Source organism: Patella vulgata, chromosome 6 (genome assembly GCF_932274485.2).
Source record: "Patella vulgata chromosome 6, xgPatVulg1.2, whole genome shotgun sequence".
NCBI classification, from domain to species: Eukaryota; Metazoa; Mollusca; class Gastropoda; family Patellidae; genus Patella; species Patella vulgata.
Window position 1 is genome coordinate 8,151,752 of NC_065884.2, and position 18,757 is coordinate 8,170,508.

The 18,757-nt window shown below is 35.0% G+C and overlaps 1 protein-coding gene across 1 annotated transcript in view; it reads left to right on the forward strand.

The window, feature by feature from the left end:
* The window catches only part of LOC126824953 (membrane-associated protein Hem), a 37,109-nt gene extending 18,982 nt beyond the window's left edge, over nt 1–18,127 (forward strand). The window contains exons 19-28 of the mRNA XM_056101536.1: nt 1,634–1,657; nt 4,887–4,925; nt 6,899–6,981; nt 7,794–7,874; nt 9,623–9,643; nt 11,567–11,651; nt 12,274–12,384; nt 13,310–13,422; nt 14,073–14,162; nt 14,987–18,127. Of these exons, the coding sequence (XP_055957511.1) occupies nt 1,634–1,657; nt 4,887–4,925; nt 6,899–6,981; nt 7,794–7,874; nt 9,623–9,643; nt 11,567–11,651; nt 12,274–12,384; nt 13,310–13,422; nt 14,073–14,162; nt 14,987–15,097 (758 nt within the window). The 3' untranslated portion in view covers nt 15,098–18,127. The remainder of the gene's footprint in view (nt 1–1,633; nt 1,658–4,886; nt 4,926–6,898; nt 6,982–7,793; nt 7,875–9,622; nt 9,644–11,566; nt 11,652–12,273; nt 12,385–13,309; nt 13,423–14,072; nt 14,163–14,986) is intronic.
* The last annotated feature ends 630 nt before the right edge of the window (nt 18,128–18,757 follow it).

Sequence of the window (18,757 nt, forward strand, 5' to 3'; positions counted from 1 at the left end):
CCTATAGATTTTTAAACTATTTCCCAGAACATCTAAAGTTATCATCAATTCCCCACATGTACGTGACAAGATGTAGAGTCGCCTGTCTAACTGAACTCATGGGTTTTCTCTGGGTACACTGATTTCCCTCCTTAGCTTAAAACCCAAACGCCCAAGCGAATAGTTGAAATAAAATTTAAGCGTGTGTAAGTCCCAAAATGACCCATTTTATGTCGAGTGGACATTAAACCCCATCTCTCACTCTCGTTCTCTCTCTCTACTGGGATGACTTGGCTGCTGTGCCAACGGGCATATATATTGTTTTGTTAAATATGTGTTTATTAGTCACATGTACATTGTATGTTAAAGATATACGTATTTATATGTAGGTCTTGACTCTTGAGTTATGTGAGGCACAGACTCAGGCTTTGTCAGGCACAAAACCTCTGGTGTCTGTCATTTTGTCCAGCACTGATTTGTGTTTTTTATTGATATTATTAATACATGTCCAGCACTAAGTTGAAAATGTCAGGTACTATTTCATTAGTGGCTGACATTTTGTCAGGTACATCTAAAACCATTATTTCCAGGCCTGTTATTAGCCAAAATCATTTTGACTGTATGACAGTCTCAATGAACAAGTTGAGAAATGAATATTAGGTATAAAGGTTGTGATTCTGGTGCTGTTGGTGTTAACTAAGTTCAATTAGCAGCCATTGTCATTCTGTCAGTCATATACAATATTAACCAATGGGAACATTCAATATAAATTATAACAGTATACCGGTAACCACAATCCTGAAGCAATTGTCCAAGAAATCCCTCTCTGGCCATTGCTGGATTGGCTTCTGATACTTGAGCTTTTGAGGGAGTGTGTCTATTCTTCCCATTCAATCAAATCTCTCCTAAGTACAGCAACATGACAGCCCTTAATCTAATCTGGGGCCTTCCCTAAAACTTTGGACAGTGATTTAAGGTATTAAAAACGGTGATAGTATTGTTTGTCTCCAAACAGTATTGTTTAAATTGTAGCCATTTTTGATAGCCTCGTTTGTCACGCAATTAGCTTTTCTGCAATATTTAGCTATGCACTGGTTAATTGGGCATAATATTAATAGATTTCATGAGTCATGACATAACGTTATGTAAACATAACTGGAGCTCTGTTTAAACCCGAATGATATTGTTACGCAGTTAGGTATTGGTTGTTAATCACACTATTGACCAGTCAGAATTTGGAACAGAAATTTGCTTTCAGTACAGCAGTGTTGAGTGGGATTAGGTCTAATCAAAAGAAACACTGCGAGGAGTATGAATATTAACACGTGTGTTTGTAAATATGATCTATAGACAATATTATGCTTAAAGATGTTTTGGATAAAATATTAATATTTTATTTTTAACTAAGTATTAATAATAACTGAATGATATATAACACTGACACAAAATTATGTCTTTTCCATCGATCCATTAAAACAGAATAAATCATATTTTACACCTGTTTCATAAAAAAACTGCGATTTATTTTTGCCGTGTGTTAGATAAGAGTAGTAAAGCCATAGCTTTGTGTCATATTATTCTGAATTATATTTTGGATTTTTAACGATTTTTATTACTAAAATAAACTAATATTTGGTGATGTTTTCTGTAATAGCTAGTCACAAGAATGCTCCCAGCGGTAAGATGGTTTTATTGTGCTTATCCCTGTTTTTTAAAAGTTTTTATTTAATGCTTTTTTTAAAAATGTTAACATATCCCTTTTTTGTTTAGAAAACCGCTTTATTAACTTAAAGGGGAAGACCAACGATTTTCAACAAATTTTCCATAAATCTACATCACTTCTGATTTTAATGAAAATTAATTTCTCACTTACAAAAACTTTTTTGCTTGTGTTACAGAGGGAATTATTTCCGAATATATATTTAAGATGTATGGAAACCTTGTTGAAAATCGTTGGTCTTCCCCTTAAATGAGGATTTTTTTGTCTGTATATGTATTGTTGATTGTCCATGCTTTCTAACCCAACATGTTTATGTTTTATCTTTCGCTTTATTTTTCTACATTTTGAAGTCTGAAAATAAAATTTTGATATCTTTTGAAAGTCATTGTGTATACTCTACATAAGCGTTAGAAATCAGAGCCAAAGAGAATCGAGCAGTTATTAAAGACAATGTAAGCTCTGTTGTGACCATGTCAAGGCAAAATTCCCCTTATAGCATCTACTTTAGTCCGATTGAAGCAGAACTGTCTCATTTCATTTCATTTTGTTTGTACAGGGATCACGGTGGCTAAGTGGGTAAGACGCAGGCTCACTAGCCTGGAGGTCGGGTGTTCGATCCCTGCATTGGCCGAGAAAGTTCATCCAGATTTTCGGGCGTGGTTCCCCCTTGTCAGTGATGCAGGACGGGAAGGGCTTGACAAGGACACCTGTCTAGTTGTGCGGATGGGACGAAAAACTGAGGTCCAGTGTACACATTGGCATGCACGTAAAAGATCACTTGGCAGTTGGAATTAGATATAAGAGTAGGCCATATAGCCGCTGCCCAGGCAAAATTTCCTTCATCGCACACTGTATGGCATATGCCTGTTTTCATTATCCCAGTATAGGAGTAGGACTTTAAACCCTGTTTCATTTCATTTCATTTCATTTTGTTTGTGATAACTAGCCACACCATTACATGTATATATAAATGTATTACACATAATTTACATATTGAATGATTTATTAGTACATGTATTAGATATTTGTAATTTTTTCCTATTTTCTTTGTTTCAATATTTCTGTCTGCCATCAGATTGTTTTTGTTTTGTTTTGTTTTTTCTTCCATTTCCATTCCTCTATGGCTTATTCCTCTACATGTTATGCCGGGTGACACAAAAAAAACGTTCATCACCCAAAATTGAATAATGAAGAGGGGTCGTCAGGGACCTCCAGTGGTTCCAGCAGGATGGTGCCACCACCCACACCTCAAACGAATCATTGGCATGGCTACAGCAGCATTTCCCTGACCGACTGATCAACCGCAGGTGTGACCCGGGGTGGTCGGCACATTCACCGGAGAACGCCCCAGATTTTTATCTGTGGGGATACCTTAAAGACAGGGTGTATGGCAACAACCCCCAGACTATCCCTGATCAGAAGGCAGCAATCACAGCAGCAATAAAAGCGATCCCAAGGGAAGAATGTGGGAGGGTCATCGAGAACTTTGCCCGCCGGATCCAAATGTGCTTGCAGCACCGGGGAGCTCATTTAGAGCACATTTTTTGAGCGCCAGTTAAACAAAGAGTTTTTGTGGTACAGACTTGAAACTTTGGAGATGTCTGCTACATATTCGATTTTTATTGATGAACGTTTTTTTTGTGTCACCCTGTACTTGCAATGTTCTTCAACCTTTTAATTGTCAGTGTATTTTTGTAATTTAGTTGTTGATTTCTGCTGTTGTTGTTGAGTTTCTCTACATTGTCCTTTAGCTGTATATGTGTTATTATAGGCAAAACAGAAAATTAAACAGGGGCCTTTTAAATGGCAATCACATTTTGTTTTGTAAAATATAAGAATATAGTCCTTGAGTGGCATTTAGCCATTAAAAAAAAAATAACCCAATTTACGAGGAATACAATTACTGGTTTATACACATATAGCACGACGTTTCCACAAGTATTCTCGTATCGTTATCAAGTACTTGATAACGATAAGAGAATACTTGTGGAAACGTCGTGCTATATGTGTATAAACCAGTGATTGTATTCCTTGTAAATTGGGTTGTTTTTTGTAAAACATAAGAAGTTCTTTATTTGTATGATGTAAAGGAATATTTAATGTTTACTTGATTTAGATCGTAAAATGAGTAAACATCTTTGATGTAGGTACAAAATAAAAGTGTTGATTTAATTAATGCGAGGTTCCCATTGTTGTGCGATTCGTTACGATAGGTTTGTCTCTATTGTGTCCACGATCTGCTACCTGCAGATACGTTCGGATACGTTTCAATGCAGTCAATACAATTGCTATGACTGACCTCAATATATGATAAGACCCGACAGGATCACCACGATCACTCAACGATTAAAACCACGAACGTGGGAACGAAGCATTAGTTTGATCTAATTGATTTTAATATGTTGATTGGCTCTGTGAAGAGTATATCCATCCATGATTAGAGATATATAACCTATTCTACTGACACAGTAAGATAAACGTGAAATCAAAATTACGGTAGTAAAACAAACCGATTTCCACTTTTGAAAGGGCTATACTATATACCGGAAAACAACCGGAAAACACTGGAAAACTACCGGAAAACACTAAATACCGGAAAACACACTAAATACCGGAAACCACCCTATATAGGTAACCCAGAGAAGGGCTATACTATAAACCGGAAACTAACCCTAACCCTAACCCAGGCACACAGAGGACCAGGCTCCCGGTTACCTATTTAGGGTGCCAGTCTCCGGGTTACCTATTTAGGGTATTTTCCGGTATTTAGTGTGTTTTCCAGTATTTAGTGTTTTTCCGGTGTTTTCCGGTATTCAGTACAAAATGGTGTTTTCCGGTTGTTTTCCGGTATATAGTATTGCCACTTTTGAAACAATAATTTAATCATTTAGATCTACTCAATTCACATTATTTTGACCTAAATCAATTAAGATTTGAAAGTTAGAGAGAATACATTGACAATATAATCAAGAGATTTTAAATTGATTAAATCTCCTTTAAATCCTATATTTCCCCCCTGAATGCACTCCTATATAAACAAGGGATTTTAAACTGATTAAATCCTATATTTCCCCCCCGTTATGAATGCACTCCTATATAAACAAGGGATTTTAAACTGATTAAATCCTATATTTCCCCCGGTTATGAATGCACTCCTATATTCTTCCTTCTCTTTCTTTACTACAAGCATCTAAACAAAAGGATCCTGGTTTAGCCATCGTGAGAGGTGATGTTAATTTTCACTGTTTCACTGTTGTATCCGTAGATAACCTATCACTTTTAGTTATATCAAGTAGATTATCTGCCCCTTTTTAAACTACCTTAAAGGGACAATAACACTCTTGCTTGGTTGACAGCTCCAGAAAATAAAAAAATAGCCTTATTCTAAGTACTAGATGTGTTAGTGTCCTACCTGTTGTGTAAATTATCCATTAAATTCTATTTTACTTGTCCAGAGGGTTCAAAAATATTTTTAAATCCAAGCAACATTTGAAAAGCTTTACGTCAGGCTTTTCAAATCATTTAGTTGAATTTTTCCAATTTTTTAAATTAGGTGTGTTAAGATGAAATTTGTATCATCAATTAATTGGAATATTGTAAAATAGTACAATTTGTTGACCAGAATAAAGATTGGGACATATTATTCAGTTACAACAAGAGTGGTATTGAGCCTTTAACAGGCATAATGGTAGTAGTAATTGAAAACACAATTGATTGATGTATATAAAACTTTATTATGCCATTAAAATCGGAATTATCAACGTACATGTACCTTGGCGATCTACCAACTTACCTGATCCCTGCTTTGACCAAGAAGGTTCATCTAGATTTTCTGACGTGGTTTCCCCTTGTGAGTAGTGCAGGACGAAGGGCCTGACAAGGACAGCTGTCTAGTTGTTCAGATGGGATGAAAAACCGAGGTCCCGTGTATACTATATACATTGGCGTGCACGTAAAAGATCCCTTGACAGTTGGAATTCGATATAAGAGTAGGCTACACTATATAGCATATGCCCGTCTTCTCTAGCCCAGTCGCAGCAGAACAGTAGGACGTTAAACCCCATTTTATTTATTTACATCTACCCCATGCGCATGCACGCCAACTGTCCCATTTTTTGTGTCACAGAGTTAATAATATTGATCAAAAGACTTGCAAAATGTATGGATAATTTAGAGAAAGGGTATCTTGTAAACCAAGATATCAGTGTGACCAATGAAGCTGAACATACCAAGCCAACGATTCTTAGTTCATAGATCTACTGCATTACTCAGATTTACCAACAAAAATGTATTCTTATCCAGAATAAATCTCTACCAGAAAAAAGGGCATTCTTTACCCAATACCAATCTGGCCATAAAAATGTATTGTTATCCAGAATGAATTACTACCAGAAAAAAAGGCATTATTTACCCAATATCAATCTGTACACATAGAAATATTCTGTCTTACAGAAAAAAAAATTCTGCTTCTCAAATAATCCTCCAAAGTATTCTGATGCCTGAACAGGTTTCATAGAGTTACTTCCCTTTACCATGGGAATATATGAATGCTGATATTTTTTAAAAATAAAAAATGGATATTTTAAGTCACGCTCAATCTGATTAAAACACAGATCCTATTTCATTTCGTTTTTTATAGTTCAAAATTTCGTTTTACTTGTCTGTACTACACTAGAATCTGGAAGAGAGGTTATATAACTGGCTTTCTGGTTGATGTGAGGAATTAGCCAATGAAACGGTCTTGGCTCGCAATGCACGGAACTGTGGGTAAACCACTAGAAACATCAACGCTGATTGATTAATCAACATCAACGCTGATTGATTAATCAACATCAACGCTGACTGATTAATCAATGTCTGACTTCATAGGGCCAAAACCTGCTCGTACGACCCCTGACGTGGCTACAACCGGTCAGATCTTCATGTAGTGTAGACCATCGAAAGTATAAAACAACGAAATGAAATATAGATCTGTACTTTAATCAAATTGAGTCACACAATGAGAACCAGAATATTTTCTTTTAAAATGGCCTTAAAAACACAAATTATTCATATTCATTTGTTAATATTTATCTATAATCATGTTATTTGGTAGAGATTTAGCTAATGGAAGTTAGAAGTAAAAGAATTCTTATGGATCGAAAAATTATGATGAATGAAAAGTTGGGAAGTGTTATAAGGTGTTATTTATGTTTACAGATGTTGACATTGTTTTAATGAGGATGACTATTATTGGTGTTTTACTGGCGTTCAGGTCGTTGATACAAGAAGCTCTTCATGATGTAAGTAAACCAAAAACATCTTGGTTTGATTCGTTATTCGGAGGGCTAGACAAGGACAAGCCTCTAATCGTTCGAATGGGGCCAGACGCCAAGATCCCGTGTTGAGATGGCCGTGCATGCAAAAGGACCCTTGGCAGTTGGATTATAAGATTAGACCTTAGTACATGGTGTAGACCATATCCGTCTTCATTAACCCAGTCGATGCAGAAAAATAGGACGTTAAACACCATTTCATTTCATTTCTGTTTTTATAAGCAGGGTCGTGGTAGAGTCACTACTACTAGAATGTCCATGGCTCAAATCCTGGGATGTGTTGTGAAGTCAGCTTCAGGATTTACTCAAACTTGTTAGCCCTATTTTCACCAAATTTATGAAACCAGGGCCAGTTCTCAGGGATGGAACTGACATTGAAAGTGTACCTAATCATTGAGACTGGATGACACTGACAATGAGAGTGCACCTAATCATTGAGACTAGATGACACTGACAATGAAAGTATACCTAATCATTGAGACTGGATGACACTGACAATGACAGTGTACCTAATCATTGAGACTGGATGAAAGTGTACCTGTTCATTGAGACTAGATGAGAGTGTACCTATTCATTGAGACTGGATGACAGTGTACCTAATCATTGAGACTGGATGACAGTGTACCTAATCATTGAGACTGGATGACAGTGTACCTAATCATTGAGACTGGATGAAAAGATGGGGGTAACCCACGTATGTTTATCTCAAAATGATTGGAGTATTGTGTTCATGAGACATTAAACCCCATTTTGTCTTTATTTGAAACTTTTTATTATAGGTACTGGATGATCATGTTCCATTTTTAATGAGTTCCATTCGAGATATTCATCATTATGTTCCTAATACAAAAGATGCTATGGTAAGTACAAGTCGTTATCTCTTATGATCATTTTATACCAGCAGTTTATTTATCTCTAAGCCGCCAATAATTAACCTGTATTATTCAAATATTTAAGTTGTAACTTTTTGTCATCAAGGTTCCTACTCAATAGATAATATTTAACAGTAGCACTAGATGAAAATTATAATCACTTTATGGTCTATATGAATTGCTTGTAGACTGAACATGAACTGAAAAAGTTCAATTAGGGATATTCTTTGGTACCTCATGTGACATTAACATGACCTTTGGTAATGTATGTAGCCATAGTCCTACCTATAAATAAATCCATTTTGATGGGTTGAATTGTTGTGAAGAGGAATCAGATTGTTCTCTGAATGAAATGATCTGTATATGGCAGGATGGGGGATTCAATATTTTGAACTATGACTTGATGAGACTGGCCCTGAATTGACAAAACATTCTCAGACTTAAGTTAAGAATTTACTCAAAATTTTTTCGTCTTATTTTAACTAAAATATAGCCCTTTATAAAACTTTTGTTGTTTTAATGTATCAAATAGATCAATAAGAAACTATGTGCAAAGTTTTGTTTTTCTGGATCAAAGATATTTCTAAAAAAAAAACGTGATTGAAAGTTGAGTAAATTCTTTTAACTCAAGTCGTTTGTAAACTCAGGGCCATGTCCTGTATATTAATCATGAAATGATGATATACAACCATCATTGTAAACAGTAGATATCATTGAATATTACTAGTATATGATATGAATTATAGACTTTTTATACAATATAACACATGATATATATGATATGATATGAATTATAGACTTTTTATACAATATAACACATGATATATCTGATATGATATGAATTATAGACTTTTTATACAATATAACCCATGATATATCAGATATTATAGACTTTTATACAATATAACACATGATATATCAAATAGCACTAGTATATGATATGAATTATAGACTTTTTATACAATATAACACATGATATATCAATATCACTAATATATATGATATGAATTATAGACTTTGTATACAATATAACACATGATATCAGATATTATAGACTGTGTATACAGTATAACACATGATATATCAAATATTACTAGTATATGATATAAATTATAGACTTTATATACAACATTACTAGTATATAATATGAATTTCGGCCATATAAATTAAAAATATTCTAATTCTCAGATATTCGTGTGTCACTTAAAAAGACCTGAATGATTTGTTAACGATATTATTAATTATTGCACGTAAATCTTTTCCATCCGGGTTACCGGAAGTTATTTTGTGAAAAAGATTTGAATGCATGAATCTGAGGCTCCATTATCAAGTACGCAACCCTGATAAATGTTATTGACAATCATGAATGATACTGGATAATCAAACTGATACTGGATAATCAAACTGATACTGGATTATCATACTATCAACAACATGATGAGATAGAAGTAGCAACTTAAAATAAGATGTTTATGAGATGTAGTGATACTTTGTTTGACAAAATAACGCCAGTCTAACCTCCTGGGTTTTTCTCCGGGTCCTCCCACTGCTAAAGACACGTACACGTATTTGAAAAAATAAAAAAAACATACAAACAAAAACTCGACCCCCCACATCAGATTTTTACGAAAAATTATCGGAGAATCAGAATATTTTTGCTGTATGGCCTTAGTAAGGTTTGAAAACATAGAGATATTTCTCCTTTATAAACTGACCAATATTTTGCTTTTTAACAGCCTGCTTCATTGAAACAACAGGTTTGCTTCATGTTGTTTATTTGTATATTTTATTGTTATTTTTCTTGTCTGTTTATAATTTTTACTTCTGTTTTAAGAATATATTTGTTGTCCAATCTAATTAAAACACAGATCCTATTTCGTTTCGTTTTTTAGAGTTCAAAATTTCGTTTTACTTGTCTTTACTACACTAGTGTCTTGAAGAATTGTTACATAACGCGTGTTCTGGTTGATGTGAGGGATTAGCCAACGAAATGGTTTAGTGCAGGTATCCACTAGAAACATCAATGCTGATTGGTTAATCAAATGTCTTTTGTCATAGGGTCAAAAGCCACACGTATGACCCCTGAAACGACCTCCCACTACAACCGATAAGATCTTTATGTAGTGTAGGCCATCGAAAGTATAAAAAAAAACGAAACGAAATATAGATCTGTATTTTAGTCTGATTGATTTGTTGTCTGATGGTCTATATTTCTGTTATATTTTTGTGATTATTTTTTTTATTATTATTTCAATTTTTCTTTTGATTTTATCATTGTTCACTTTTTTTTTAAAAAAGTAGATAACTTTATTGTAAATCTTTATATATGTCGTTTTTTTGTTAAATGTTCTAATACAGTATCTTCTATATCATAGACAAGGTCTTATTTTTGGCATGCAGTCCATTTTTTTTCTTTTTACGGAAATGAAAATAATGTTCTTGTCAACTAAAACTATAATAAAGTCATCGTCACCCGTGTGACAGTTATAAAATTTTGTTTTAGTAATATAAGAAATCAAATTAGTATTTTACATAAATTTAAGATGATGAACCCTCTTTATTTGGGTAAAAAAAGCCTTGATTAAGGCTTTAGCACTTGGATCATTCACCCAAACTACCGCTTCCTCTAGCGCCTCAAACCACCCGAGTGGTTAAAGATGCATTATGTAAGAGATAAATCTGCCTACTGCAGGTCTTTTTACTGGCTTGAAATGTTAAATAAACTATTATTTAGACATTTATTCACATAACAAGCCCTTAATCAACTCTCTGTGTCATCGGATGGCTCTGATTAGAACACAGCCGCGATTTAAGTGTTTAACGATGGAATAGATAATCAGGACTAAGTCTCAATTATCAAGTGCCAAAGCTATGATAATAAACACTCTATGCTAAATGCTGTCATAATTTCAAACACACATAACTTCCCACAGAATAAACTTATTTAACTGAAATTTTAAAGATACTGGTATTCATTTTTCATTATCTATTTTTGAGCTGTTATAGCAAGGCCGGCCAGCTCTTTATCTAAATCTTACATAATGTATCTTTAAGGATTATATACTACATGCTATATTTGTGACTTGGGTAGTCTAGGGAGCTGTAGTTTTAGGTTTGAATGACATCTATATTTTATTCCTGCAGTGAGTATAGATCAGTGGTTCTAAACCTTCTTTTGCCAACGGCACACCTTGGAACACATAAAAAAATAGGGGCACACCTGGCTAAATATATATGAAAATTATTTTAATTTTGCAAAATAAAAACATGGCAAGTCATAGACAGCATACAACCGTAGACAGAGACTATAGTCATAGACACATAGAATGACTCAAACTAAATAAAGAAAAACACAGCTATGATCCTATCAGTAGGCACCAGTGAATACTCAATTGGGATCACATGGTTTTTTGCATTTTCTTGGTGTGCCCTTTTAAAATTTCGTGGCACACTGTTTGAGAATCACTGATATAGATGAATATATAATATCTATATTTTATACCTGTAGAGAATTACAGATGAATATATATATAATATCTATGTATTATTCCTGTGACAGGTGCCCTATTTCCAGGTTTAAATGTAATATCTATATTTTATTCCTGTATAGATGAATATATATAATATGTATATTTTATTGCTCTATTTCCAAGTTTAAATGTAATATCTATATTTTATAGGTGGTAAATGAATTGGCATCATCAGCAGGTCTAGCATGTGATATTGATCCTACATTATGTAATGCTCTCAGAACATTGAAGAGTGGTAAGTTTTATACATTACTAATACCAAGACTTCATCTAGAACAAGGGTTCCCAAACTTTTTCATCCTGTTTACCACTTGAAAGTAAATTTACTTTTAATTAATTATAACACTAGAAGAACTAGATAATTACTTCATGTGTTTAACACATGGCACAATATATGGCATACAAGTTATTTAATAGTTTATTTCTCACGATCAGACTTTTCTCGTCTCTATCAAGCAAAGAAACATCGCTTAGTTTTTCGTACCATCTGAATGACTATACATTGTCCTTTGCATTTGTCTTACACAACTGACAAGGGGGGAACCTCACCGGATTAACTTTCTTGGCCAACACCGGGTTTGAAGACGGGACCTCTAGATTAACGAGCCAACGCCTTACTCACTGAGCCACTGCAACTTCTCACAAATTTATGAGTTACTAGCAGATGACCCGGTTGAAAGTAGTATAACTCTGGAAGCGGAACGCCACCCGGTCAGAGCTACCCCTATACACAAAATTTCAGCCTCAGAACAACCCTAGTGTATCCGCAAACTCGGACAGACAAACAATCAACAGTCACAAATATTAGTACAGATGATATTAATGGTTTTTACTGATGTTTATTTGTTTATTTGTAGAACATGCTGAAGATGAATATAATTTGGCCTGTCTATTAATGGTGTTTGTAGCTGTATCTATACCTAAATTAGCCAGAATGGATTCTTCAGTATTTAAAGCTTCATTAGAAGGTAGGAATAAACATTTTAACACCTTAAGGTAGGAATAAACATTTTAACACCTTAAGGTAGGAATAAACATTTTAACACCTTAAGGTAGGAATAAATTTTGTCTACGATATCAGGCCCAATGAATGAACGAACAATATGAATAAACATAGGGTAATATCAATTTAATACAAGAGCAAAGGGTATTCTACTCAAGGTAACACTTTTAGGGGATGGATCATGTTTGAGCCAGCAACATACTGACAGAGGCGTAGCCGTGAAATATATATTGGGGGGGGTCCGCAACCCTAACCCCTAACCCTAACCCTAACCCATTTTTTAAAACCCCTAAAAAATATAAACAAACACCATGTGGCCATGCTGTCTACCAAGACACCGCGTGCAAAAGCATTATGGTTACGTTGCTGGCTGAGCGGGCGATAAATATTTGGTTTAGGCGGTTATGTTTTTGGGTACCTACATGCGATTCACTCTGATAAGTGGCAGAAAAAAATTAACAAAATATTACTGACAGGCTAACTAGACACAATTTTATGGAACACAGGTACTTTTCACTTCACACATGTTTCCAGGATGATTATCTCTGTGTTTTATTTTAGCAGTATAAACCATATTGGGATATGTACAGGTTTTATACAGATAGAATCTTAACTAATCCTAATAATTTTTGTAAATAAATAGGAGTTTGGGCCTACTATGTAAATTTTTTGGGGGGTCCATGTGTATTCAGACCCCCCCAGAAAAACAATGTGTGACGCTCATGCATACTGACCAAGCCAGCATGGTTTTTTTACCAAGTGAAATGAAATGTAGTTTAACATCCTACTGTTCTGCTTCGACTGGGCTAATAAAGACAGGGTTAACACATGGTTTCTCTTTGAAAGAAATGACTTAATATCCATTTAGATAATGAATTACTTTTTTCCAGGACATCAGAATAACAGTCATTGTTTAGCTAAAGCTATAAATGCTCTAGCAGGTGCCATGTTTACTATTTATGGTCCCGGTGACGTGGAAGATAGATTAAAGGAATTTCTTGCTGTAAGTTACCTCATTAATTAATAGAAGATAAATTTCCTAATATAACAAATCACTGACTGACAGAATAAAATTTAGTAGCCATGTTTGGAAAGAGTTATGAGAGTTTTAGCTCGAGGGCGCGTTGTTTTTAAGTTGTTCCTTAATAGTTGTAAGTCATAAGTTAAAGATGCATTATGTAAGAGCTAAATCTGCCTATTGTATCTCTTTCTTATGGCTTCAAATGTTATATAATTTATTAATTATACATTTATTCACATGATAAGCTCATAATCAACTCTCTAGACTATCAGATGGTTGTGATTTTTAACGGATTGAAATCCTATCACCGGTTAATAATTTAATCTTTGTTCATTATCGTAACAATGGTAGCAATAAAAACAGTCATAACTTCACTGAGAAAAAAGTAATTTGACTGAAATTTCAATATATTCCATTTTCATTATCTATTTTTAAACTATTGTAGCATGAACTATCAGCTTTGAAGTCGTAACTTTGAAGTGGTGGTACTAACTCCAAATTATAGCTGATAGTTTTCAAAAATGCTTTCTCAAACTCGTACAAAATCGATTATTATCAGTAGCTAGTTTGGATAAATGTGTTATTAATATATATTTTATTTTCCAGTTATTAATATATATTTTATTTTCCAGTTGGCTTCATCAAGTTTATTACGTCTAGGACAAGAACATGATAAAGATACAATTAAAAATCGTGAATCAGTCTATCTTCTCTTAGATCAAGTAAGTAGCAGGACCATTTTGTTATTTCTATTTTTACCCTGAGGCAGGACCATTTTGTTATTTCTATTTTTACTCTGAGGCAGGACCATTTTGTTATTTCTATTTTTACTGTGTGATGCTAGTCTCCGCTTACATTCCCTTCTCTTATATCAAGTAAGTGGCGGTACTATTTTGTTATTTCTATTTTTACCATGTGATGATGGTCACCGCTCACATTCCCTACCCTTATATCAAGTAATTGGGAAGACCATTTTGTTATTTCTATTTTTACCATGTGATGCTGGTCTCCACTCACATTCCCTTCTCTTATATCAAGTAAGTGGAAAGACCATTTTGTTATTTCTATTTTTACCCTGAGGTGCTAGTCTCTATTCACATTCCCGTCTCCTAGATCAAGTGGGGGGTTTGATGACCGAATGGTTAGTGTGTGCTAAGGTCTGTCATTGATTCAAGAAGAGTGGTTTCGATTCCCAGGTTGTACGTGCCAAGGAGTGGGGTCGCCTGTCCAACCTCGTGGGTTTTCTCTAGGTCCTCCGATTTTCCCCCACTGCTAAAGACCCCTACGTGCAAGCGAATTATTGAAATAAGGTTGAACCATATGTAAGTTCCGAAATGACCTAGTTTGTGTTTAGTGGATGTTAAACCCCATCTCTCTCTCTCTCTCTCTCTCTCTCTCTCTCTCTCCCCTAGATCAAGCAAGTGGGAAGAACCATGATTGTTGTTTCTATTTTTAAATCAGGGTCTGTGTGAGACTAAAGTTTCAATCTGACCATTTTCCAGAAGCCTTTCAAAAGATATCATTTCATCCTTTCTTTTTATTTTAGATTGTTCAAGAATCTCCATTTTTAACGATGGATCTGTTGGAATCGTGCTTCCCATACGCTTTATTACGTAACGCGTATCATAGTGTATACAAGGCTTCTGCTGCAGATTAAAATACACAGACGAAGAAATTGTATAAATTGGACATTTATTTATCCGCAACACCTCAGTATAATATATTCCCCATTAAAATACAACAGATAGTATTTTTCAAATTACTAGATATTCTTTCCACAGGTCCGCAAGACCTTGGTATAATATATTCCCCATTAAAATACAACAAATAGTATTTTTCAAATACAAGTATATTGTAAAATTGTCCCTTTCATTTCACACATTTTGTTTGAATATCTTCTTTTTTTTTTCACCCACATTTTGAAAGATTCTAAAATATTGTAAAATTGTCCTTTTCATTTCACACATTTTTTTCACCCACATTTTGAGAGATTCTAGAATATTGTTAAATTGTCCCTTTGTTTCATTTCATACATTTTATTTGAATATCTTCTTTTTTTTATTCACCCACATTTTGAGAGATATTAAAATTTAAGTATTAGTCCCCCGATGTTGTAATTAACCATTTTGGAATCAGTGGAAACCTTCTGTATAATAATTATTATAGAAATAATTTAGACCTTTGTATAGGATAACACAACACAACAATCACTATATTATATACACACAACGTTTTGACAAGATTTCACTGGTTGTTTTGGGGTTATTATGTTCAATCACTAAATGCCATTCAAAGATTATAACTTTGTATAGGAGTCAATAATATTACAAATTTTAATATATCGAAACAGGAAAACCATTTATGTTTATTATTTAGTGTTATAGAAGGTCTTCCTCTTAATTAGTAACTCTTACTCTACATGTAATATTGTTCTTATTTAAACTGGGGGAGGGATGGCTGAATGGTTAGCATGTTGTATCATAAGGTCTGTCATTGAGTCAACTGGCGTGGTTTCGATTCCCTGGTCGTACCTGACAAGGAGTAGGGTCGCCTATCCAATCTTGTGGGTTTTCTCCGGGTCCTCCAGTTTCTTCTGATTTCCTCCCACTGCTAAAGACCACTACGCACAAGCAAATTATTGAAATAAAATTGAACCATATATTAGTCCTGAAATGACCTAGTTTGTGTCCAGTGGACGTTAAACCCTATTTCTCTCTCTCTCCCATGATGAAAATCCAACCTCGTGGGGTTTTTTCCAGGTCCTCTGAATTCTAAAGACCCCTATGTGCAAATGAATTGTTATAATGAAATTGAACCATATGTTGGCCCCCGAATGACCTAGTTTATGTCTAGTGGACATTAAAAACCCCATTTCTATCTCCCATAATGACAACATGTCTGACTGATGAAAATGCTTTGTTTGCGATAACACCGTTGATGGAAGCAGACGAAAAGCCCAATAAACGAACAATGTACCTGCAGGACAACATTAAAATAACATGTGACCAATGACCTCTAAGTCAACCGGTGTAGTGTTTGAGCCGACGGCAGAGTCGAATAGTGGATAGCAAGACTTGTGTGGATGTGTGGAGAATGTAAAATAACATGTAAATGACGTCTAATTGTATATTTGACCATGTTTTGAACATGAATGATGGGACCACAGAAGATCGTTCTTTCATATGACTGATTAGTTGTGTTTTAAAGGACAATATTGGTGCCAGTCATTATCATATTCGCCCATGTATCTGTTATCACTCGTCACTTCAGTCAGTTATATAGAGGGATAACTCGTGTTTTCCTTTGTTGAAGCATTGATTACGCATCTATCGTAGCAATGATCTCTGTGTTAAAATAATATTTGGAATGTGTTTAACCAGTTCTATCACATATGTGATAATGACTGACACCAATATTGTCCTTTAAGAATAAAAATGTGTTCGTTATATTTTAGATGAGTAAGTTATGTGTATGTTGCATCATGGAACAAACTATTGTAAAACAATTTTATATCATCTCATATGTTAATTTCCTTAAAATAATGTATTTGTAAATTTTTTCGGTGTTTTAGTTCTGGTAATACACAGGTCACAATTCTATGGAATACAATTACTGCTTATTACTGAGTGACCTTTCCACTCATTATCAAGTTTCTACTTGGAGACACGGTGGCTCAGTGGGTGAAGGTGCTCGCTTACCAGGAGACATGGAGGCTCAGTGAATAAGATGCTGGCTCACTAAAACCAGGAGACACGGTGGCTCAGTGAGGTGCTGGCTGACTAAAACCAGGAGACACGGTGGCTCAGTGAATGAGGTGCTCGCTCACTAACCAGGAGACATGGTGGCTCAATGAGTAAAGTGCTGACTAACTAACCAGGGGACACGATGGCTCAGTGAGTAAGGTGCTCCCTCACTGACCATGAGACATGGTGGGTCAGTGAGTAAGGTGCTCGCTGGCTAACCAGGAGATATGGTGGCTCAGTGTATAAGGTGCTTGCTTGCTAACCAGGAGACATGATGTCTCAGTGAATGAAGTGCTCGCTCACTAACCAGGTGACATGATGGCTCGGTGAGTAAGGTGCTCGCTCACTAACCAATGAGATCTGAGGTTCATTCCCAGTCCTGGCCAAGAAAGTTCTGTAGGATTTTCCTGCATGGCTTCCACTGGTCAGTAGTGAAGGATAGAGGAGCTGGCTTGGAACAGTGTCTGGTCATTAATATTAGGATGGGACAAAAAAAAAATGAGGTAGCGCCGCTGTCTGGGCAAAATTTCCCTCTGGCAGTAGTGCACTGCGTGGCATATGCCTGTCTTCATTATTCATTTTTTGTCCTACACCACTGACAAGGGGGATCTACTTGATAAGACAGTGGTTAAATTCCATATAATTGTGTTCTGTGTAAATTATAGATCTATTAGCAAATTATGGTTCGCAGTACGTGAAATTTAGATACGAGGCCTAACGAAAATAAAGCACAATGCCCTTTTGTAAATGATAATTAAGATAGTCCTTTAATGTAGTCATTCTTCATATGTTAATTTTTGTCTGATGGTGCTTTAGTTTTTGATATATGTTTTTTTTATAAATCATAGTAATATTTATAGGTACAGTTAATGAATTTTCTTACCGTATATTATTTTGTAAATTATGTAAAAAGCATGCAGTAATAAATATATTATTTCCATTTACGTATCATTTTGAAATTATCAGAACAAGGTTCCAAAAGGTAAACATATATGTAGTAACGTAGAGAGGTTCGGTGATTACTGGTGGCATCTACTTTTCTGCTCCGACTCATCACCTACGAATGGCTCAATGTTTGTCAGTGGATTGGAATGGGATTCAAATTCAAAGTGGATGGGGGGTGGGGGGATGGCCTAGTAGATCTAGCTGGCGTGAGCGTATATGGCTTGGAGATAGGGGCACCTTCTCAACTTTACTTTGTGTACTGCGGGTTTTTGCTACAGGAAAGACTCTGCACATGTGCTAACTATAATAAAATAAGATAACTTGTCTGCGATATCACCATAGGTGGAAGCGGACGTTAATCACTAATACAAGAAGAAAGGGTTCATAGTCTCGTCAACACAATACTTAGTGAATATTGTCGGGTCAGTTGTATTTCTGTCTCCTGTTTTGGAATTACAACTGCCAAGGTTAATTTGAACTCAGTTTTTTGTGCCATCCCAATAAAGACCATTTGTTCTTTGTCAGCAGTCCTGTAATTTGGTAACCGGGATTGTAATGGGGTTTAAAGTGGATATAAGATGGGCGAGAAAACTTTTTGTGTACGTATAGCCAATGGTTACTATATCCAC